Source organism: Oreochromis aureus, linkage group 22 (genome assembly GCF_013358895.1).
Source record: "Oreochromis aureus strain Israel breed Guangdong linkage group 22, ZZ_aureus, whole genome shotgun sequence".
Classification (NCBI taxonomy): domain Eukaryota; kingdom Metazoa; phylum Chordata; class Actinopteri; order Cichliformes; family Cichlidae; genus Oreochromis; species Oreochromis aureus.
The window spans coordinates 10,833,348-10,840,842 of NC_052962.1; the positions used below are offsets into that span (position 1 = coordinate 10,833,348).

The 7,495-nt window shown below is 45.2% G+C and overlaps 1 protein-coding gene across 2 annotated transcripts; it reads right to left on the reverse strand.

Moving 5' to 3' along the window:
• Positions 1-1,793: 1,793 nt before the first annotated feature.
• irx1b (iroquois homeobox 1b) lies at positions 1,794-5,736 on the reverse strand. Of its 2 annotated transcripts, XM_031741745.2 has the most exons (5): positions 5,248-5,736; positions 4,300-4,542; positions 3,097-3,895; positions 2,788-2,848; positions 1,794-2,168 (listed from the first exon to the last, which is right to left on the reverse strand). In XM_031741745.2, exons 1-5 carry the CDS (start codon positions 5,482-5,484, stop codon positions 2,120-2,122), a joined length of 1,389 nt encoding a protein of 462 aa, XP_031597605.1. In that variant the 5' UTR covers positions 5,485-5,736; the 3' UTR covers positions 1,794-2,119. The 2 variants fall into 2 exon arrangements, with proteins under 2 accessions (XP_031597605.1, XP_039461866.1); XM_039605932.1 differs by lacking the exon at positions 4,300-4,542.
• Positions 5,737-7,495: the final 1,759 nt, after the last annotated feature.

Below are 7,495 nucleotides of genomic sequence, written 5' to 3' on the forward strand. Positions count from 1 at the left end.
ATGTGATGCCTGGATTAGGGTTACTCCTCACTGCTTTGTGTCTAAGTCCAGTGAAGAGTCAATTAAAAAAAGAAAAAAGTGTATCTTCATGTATTTTATGTCTCAGATGAAACCTTTCCAGTTTATCAAAATAAAATAAAAAATGACCAGATTTGCAAATTTGTGCTTTTCGCCTCCGATTGGATGGATGTCAGGATGTCAGCTCTTTGCAAACAACAGTTCCAGCAGCTGCTCGGCTTTCAAAACCCGATCCTGCAGCAAAGGTTTGCGTATCGTACCTGAGAGGTGGTGCAGACACCACCGTGGGGGCAGCCGTGCTCTACTTTCTCCGAGAGTCAGGTGGCAGCATTGAGCCAATCTCCAGATTCACAAACCTGGTGGCTCTGATTTTATTTTCCTCTCCTTCCAGAGCACGATTTACATTCAGATTACCATCTAACTGTATTTTTGCTCGATGCCCAATCTGGACCCCATTTAGATTCATTTCCATTCCACAAAACAGTTTAACAAAGAAATCAAAGTTAATGCACAAGCTGCTGTCCTGTTATCAACTGTTGATGTTCAGCTGGATGGCAGAAAGCAGCTATCTAACATATTGCCACATATAGATTTTTCCACCTTTCCATATATGTAATTTTTTAAAACCAAATTTACTCCCAAATTTGTACTTCTATAGACTTCAGCAGTACTTCACTGCTTAAACTTCATCATACACTTTACAGGCCACATTTTAATAGCCCCTCGCTAAGTCCACGTCCCTTCTTCCATCTAACTAGTAAGTGTTAATAATTTTAAATATCAGACTTTCAAAGACTTGTAGCAAAGACTTCAACAAACACGTCAATCTAAATTTTATCTGCACATAAACCTGGAGCTGTCTGGGCCCCTTGAGAGGCCCCAAACTGTGCCGCTAAACCAAGCATCGGACCACAGCTTTGAAAACAGTCGCCGTTAGCAGCTCTCAGACCCCCCACCATCTTCTCTCTCTCTCTCTTTTTCTCTCTATGCACCCCCCTGTCTTTGGGCCTGTGAACGTCAAGGATGCCACAAAGTGACACACAAGCCCACCACCACCGCCCCAACCCCTTCTCTCGCCTCCCCCGTGAGCTGCTGCCCCCATACTGGCTTGCTGGCCTTTCCTCTCCGTCTGATCCATATTTCAGAGGCGGCAGTGGTGGCACCGAGGGGTATAATCCAACATTAAAGGGAGGAGGCCTGGGCTGAAAGCACAGGCGCAGGTTCACAAGGTCCTGGAAATCTTCAATTTTCAATTTCCGCAGCGTTTGCAGTGGCTTCCAAGGCGCGGGCATAAGTCTTCGAGCTTTGTTGGCGAGAGTGCAGGTTTCAATAAAACTGACTTTCCTGGTAGTTTAAAAAATAAAGGAGCTGACACTGCACGGTTCGTGTGAAACAAACTAGACACAGGGACGACGAGGTCAGCTGGAGATTCACTGCAATATTTGTATTATATGTATATTAATATAGATATATAATTACCCTTAACATACCACATACTCTGTAATTCACTTGAGCTCTTGAAGGAAAACCTACTAAAGGGGAATTTCTCTGCATACATTAATTGCACTCTCTGTATTGTACTGGCTACTTATTGTAAATTTATGTTATAAAAATCCTAAATTCAGGCACTAAAAAAATACTAATAATACTAATAATAATGGGTGCTTAGTTGAGTAAGTTTACAGTGCTTCTTAATCTGCATTTTGCCCTTTTTTCTTCGATTTCTTTGGCAGGAAATCGGTCCTCTCTTATTAAATACAGGTGGTGGGATTTTCTTCAGTAATAAAGCGCTATAATGACATTTATTTAGTTCCCAAAAAATATATTCTTTAAAGACAAATTCATATCCTGTATTTACAATTTTTTTCCAAGGTTTCCATTCACAACAGAGGAACAGAGGGGGGACATAAGAGGACATAAAAGAGAAATACAAGTGATTCAGAGACTAAAAAAACAAACAAACAAACAAAAAACGCAAACATCTCTTTTTCATGTGGAAGCTAAACAGTAATACTACAACAGGCCACCCAGTCCAAAAAAATATCCTTCGTTAAACTGTTCTCCATTAAATAAAATTATTCCTCTCTTTTTCTTTCTCTTCTCATATTGTTGTTGTCAGAACTCGCTGTGCTGCTGTCCCGTGGTGAGGTCTGAGGAAAGAGAAGAAGAGGAAACTATTGCTCAGAGGTGAATAAAGTCTAGACATTATAATTATATTATCTGAAACAAATTTGGCAATTTTACTCTTAAAAAGAATCCTTCGTTTAAACTAACGAAGCAACTTTTTTAACACTTCGAGTTTGTTTCCTTCAAACGGTGTTAAGCTGTATTTATGCAAATTAAAAACCCCACTATAGGTAAATTGTTTTATGTCTTTTCACGCTCTGCTTCATTCATGATGTTGCCATCAGGGCTTTCTTTGACATACATTAGCTTCATTCAGAGGGGGGGGTGAAGGGGGGGGGGCGTGAATAAATAGCGGCAGATTATTTAAATGACATAGGTGGCGATAGCTCATTGTTGGAGGATGAAGGGGGGGCAGGCTGGGAGGGCTGGGAGGGAGGGAGAGGTGCAGAATATATCAGACTCCTGCCTGACGAGGCGTTAAAGTGGGGACTCAATCGTATGATTTATGTGCCGAGTTCTGCCTCCCGAACCAGTCAGGTGTAACAGTGTTTACCTCTTGCTGTAAGGTTCATTTAACGTGGGGCACGTGGAAAAGAAATCGAGGCTGATGGTGTTATAATGCCAAAATTGATTTGAAATCACCTGTCAGTGATCATCTGAAAGGGGGACTTCAGGGAATCGGGCCTGTGGTCGCTCTCTTCATCTGCGGAAGGAAAGAAAACAGTGAGTGACAAGGTGTTCGTGAAATTACCTTTGAAAGTAAAGTGAAACTGCCCTGCAGGAAGGAGAGCTGCTGTTGTCGCCATTTGAGTAATTCAACTGAACAAGTCCTATAAATACTTCACTTAATAATAATAATAATAATAATAATAATAATGATAATAATAATAATAATAATAATAATAATAATAATAATAATAATGATGATAGGCGTTGAAATCAGGCCCATACCATCTCTTTTTGGACTGAAGCTCCCTGATGACTCTACATCGCTGTCGTCTTCTGTACCCGACGTTCCCGTGCCGACCGCTGCCGGTCGTGCGTCACGACGCGCAGCCGGCACTGCGCCGTGGACGGGCAGGTGTCCGGCCGGCGCCCCTGCCAGGAGCGACCTCATGTTCAAAAGAGAGTTGGCATTCAGAAAAGCTGCGTTGGCCCAGTTGTGCAGCTTGCCAATCTGGCACGTGTATATTCCGTGACCCGGGAGTAAGGCAGGGTGTCCGGTGGAGGCCAAAGCCGCGTGGTGCGCATGGGCCGCGGGGGAAGATTTGTTAGAGCTGTCGGGCGCCGTGGCGGTCTCAGCCAGAGACCAGATTTTAGGTTTGCTCTGTGCTGGTCTCTGGCACTCCTGCCTGCCGGGCGAATGTTCCGCGGGAAGCTTGACACTGGGCGATTTACCGAGAGAAACACCCGCCTCGGCTCCTCTCAGGGCCTCCGCAGAAAGCGTCCTGCTGCTCTCCGAGCTCTTCGACTCTGAGGCCTGCTCGGCGGCGGACAGGCCCGCCTCGGCCTCCCCCCTCGCCGAGCCACGCTCCCCTTCGCGCTGCTCCTCGGGTCTCTCGATATCGACGGTTTCCAAATCTATCTCCTCCTCTTCATCTTCGTCGTCGCTGCCGTTCTTGCCGTGCTCGTGCTCGTCCTCGTTGTCGCTGCTGAAGATGCGGCCGTCCCGGTCCTCGGCGCTGCGGCCCCAGGTGACCTTGTTCTCCTTCTTCAGGCGTCTGCGGGCGTTCGCGAACCACGTCGACACCTGTAAAAGAAAAGTGCGTTTTTAAGCATTATTATTCAGATGCTGCGGTTTGAAATCTGTAGATGGGGAATTATAAAACATTTAAAAAAGACATTTGATTTCATTTATTATTCCCGAGCTCAGATTAAAAAAAAAACTGAACTGAGGGTTTTTTTCTCTGCAGGTGTAATGCGGTGTTATTAAAAACAGTCACATGTGGGCCAACTGAGTTCTCATAACAAATAGCAGTGCTATTGAAGGACATTAAAATGAAGAATAAAACCTTTAAAATAATGATTAGTGATTTATTTTAAGTGGGCCTGGAGGCTGATGCCCACCAAAGTGTGCTGTTAAGGTGCCAGAAAGACCACTGAACTGAAACATTTTATACAAATTGAGCTCTGAAAACATCCCACGTTGCCCACCTGTGTGAGTGTCATTCTCGTAATGATAGCAAGCATGATCTTCTCTCCTTTGGTGGGGTAAGGGTTCTTCTGGTGTTCCTGCAGCCAGGCCTTCAGGGTGCTGGTGGTCTCCCTTGTGGCCGTTTTGGCCCTTGACGGGTCCCCGTACGGGTACTGGCCGTAGGGGTAGAAGCCTTGGGCGGTGTGAACAGGTAGAGAAGCTGGGTGGGACCCCGGGCTGTCCTTCAGCTCATACTGTGAGCCCTGGAATGTTGTTGGGAGAAAAAAAATGGGGGCAACTTGTTGAGCAACTCCAAAGATATTTGCGCCTCAAGTTCAGAAAATATGTAAACAGCAAAATCCAAATAGAAATTTGGAGCAAAAACTTTTTGCGTGAGAAAACAAAACAACAACAACAACAACAACAAAAACATACAGATTTGAAAAAATCAGTAATTAGACACAGATCACAACAAATATCCCTAGTGTTTTTTAGGTCGCTTGCAAATTTCTATGATCTAGGCCTACAATATTATTTTGTTTTGATTTTTATTTAATTCAATATTGATAAATGCCTTTATGCTAAAACGTGCCGCCTGCCACAGTAGACAGGTCCACATTTATAGAAAAAACAAAAAAACAAAACAATATTATATTCAAGCTTTCAAAAACCATGACCTCAAATTAAAGTTGAAGTTTAGTGTCACGCTCCCAGAGATCGTTAATTTGTGTTATGTGGCTATTCAGTGCTCTGCAATTCACCCAAGTATTTATAACTCTAACACATAGATAATTAAATATTAATTATTAATTTTTCTCAATAAAATTCACACAAATTCTCTTTAAAAACTAACAAAAACAAAACGAAAGACCCGCGCATTTAAATGGTTCATGTTGTATTTACGCATTACAGTGAAAAGCTCAGCCTGACTATTTTCTTATGAACACCTGAAGTGTATCATCTCTCACCATCTGGGAAATGAGGGCGAGGTCTGTGGCTCCGCTGTACGGCAGAAAGGCACTGTAGTTATGAGCTGCCCATGGGCTTCCGTACATCCCCAGCATGGAGCCGACAGCCGCGGCGGTCGCTGATGAGCTCACGCCGCCCTCGGTGGTTCCTTCCCGGGCAGAGCCCGGCCGATCGCCTCCGTACACCTCATGGGAGGCACTGAGGAACTGGGGATACCCCAGCTGAGGGAAAGACATGTCCGGAGTACGCGTGCAGTAAATCTCTCCCAAAGTCACAAGTGCGAAAAAAAGAAAGATGATGCAGGAAAAAAAGAAAAGAAAGAAGGAATCCCCCAAAAAGAAGAGAAAAAGCGGGACTGTTTAAAAAAAAAAAAAAAAAAAACAGGATAACCCCCACTTAAAAAAAGAAGAAACTGTCAGCCTTCACTTCCACCGAGTTGTGTCTCAGGAGCAGTTTGGCACTTTCGAGTGCGGAGTTGATGCGTACGTCTGGCCGCAGGAGCTTCTGGATGTGGAGCTGAGTGACTGATTGGCAGCCTACTTAAGCACCAAGCTCCTCCTATGCCCGGGGCAGGCGATTAGTGCATTGGTTAGCCCAGGTCGTCTGCGTGTGTGTGCGTGTGTATTGATGTGTGTGATTTAATTTCGACAGTCTTCACTGTGTCTACCGAAAAGGTAACCTGTGTGTGTGCGCGCGCATGTGTGCGCAGTGTATGTGTGTCCTGCACAATGAATTCATTAATTACTACTACTACAATAATAATAATATAATAATAATAATAATAATAATAATAATAATAATAATCTCTCCGTATTTTGGTGTCATTTCTCGGTGCTTTGATTGCTGACTCGTGGGGTATGCCGGGACATTCCTGGTCCAGCAGATGGGCCAGGAGGCATTGATATGGTCGGCCAGATCCACGAGGAATGCCCGTGATTATCGACGGAAGTCAGTGGAGCATATTTTTTCAGAGCTGTGGAGATAAAGGAGAGTGGAGGTAATGACAGAGATCGAAGATGATAGGAGATGGCAGAGATACGGAGCGCACGGGAGCTGTGGAGTGGAAAATGACAGATGTTTGCTGAGAAGAATAGACTACTGTACTCTGCTAGGCCCTTGGTATCAGTTGCAGATGTCGCAGAAATGTTAAAGCTGCTATTTGAGGTATGAGATGAAAAGTGGTGGTGGTGGTGGGGGGACCATATTTATGTGGGAGAAAGTATAAAAATGGACCCTCACGTATGGGAGGAGGCAGGCTGATGTGTCCTCATTGACAGGCTTAACTATCAAAACACACAGCAACTGTGCTTCTTTGAACACACACACCTCCTTTCACACACTGTGTCACACACTCTATCACACACACGCACACTTGGGCAGTGCTAATGAGGTTGAGCACCCTGCACCCTGCTCTGTGGCCCTGTGGCCCTCCTGGGTCCCCTCAGAGGTTAGCGCTGTAATTACTCCATCCCTATAAATACAGATTCATCATTTCACACTCTGAGCTCCTGATGAGCTTGGCTGAGCCGAGAGAGAGAGAGGAGAGAGAGGAGAGAGAGGAAGGGGAGGGAGAGGGGGAGGGAAGAGGGGTCTAATGATTTAATTACAGTGCTTAAAGCCCACTCTGGCTAAGTGATGGTCCTCTCTCTCTCTTTCTCCGCTCTCTTCCCTCCTCAGCGCTGGCACCTAGAGAGCTTTACTCATGAATCTCAAAGCTGTTTTTCCTAAACACATATTATGACGAGCCCCGCCGCCGCCACTGCTGCTGCTGCTGCATATGTGTGTGTGAGAAACAGAGAGCGGGAGAGGGAGAGGGAGAGAGGATGCTTAATCTCCATGGCATTTTAAATGGCATTCATGGAGAGCGCCTCTATCCTCATTGCCAAGGTAAATGGAGCCAGGGGACTCTCCATTTCAGCTCGATAAAAGAGCAATGTTAAAGACCCTCACCATCCACCCCTCCGCCCCCCCGCCCCCCTCTCTCTTCCTCTCTCTCTCTCTCTCAATCTTTGCCGCTCTCTCCCTCCCTTCCTCACTTAAAATTAATGTTTTTCTCATGACAGGGGAGGGAAACGAGACATATCCACCATCTAATAGGATAATATAGCCCCATTCACCACCATCACCACCACCACCACCCCTCCCTCCCTTCTCTCCCTCTTTCTCTCTCTCTCTCTCTCCCTCTCTGCCTTTGTAGCTGCCTGATTTCCATAGTGTCTCTGTGGAGAGGCAGTTAATGAATTCCTC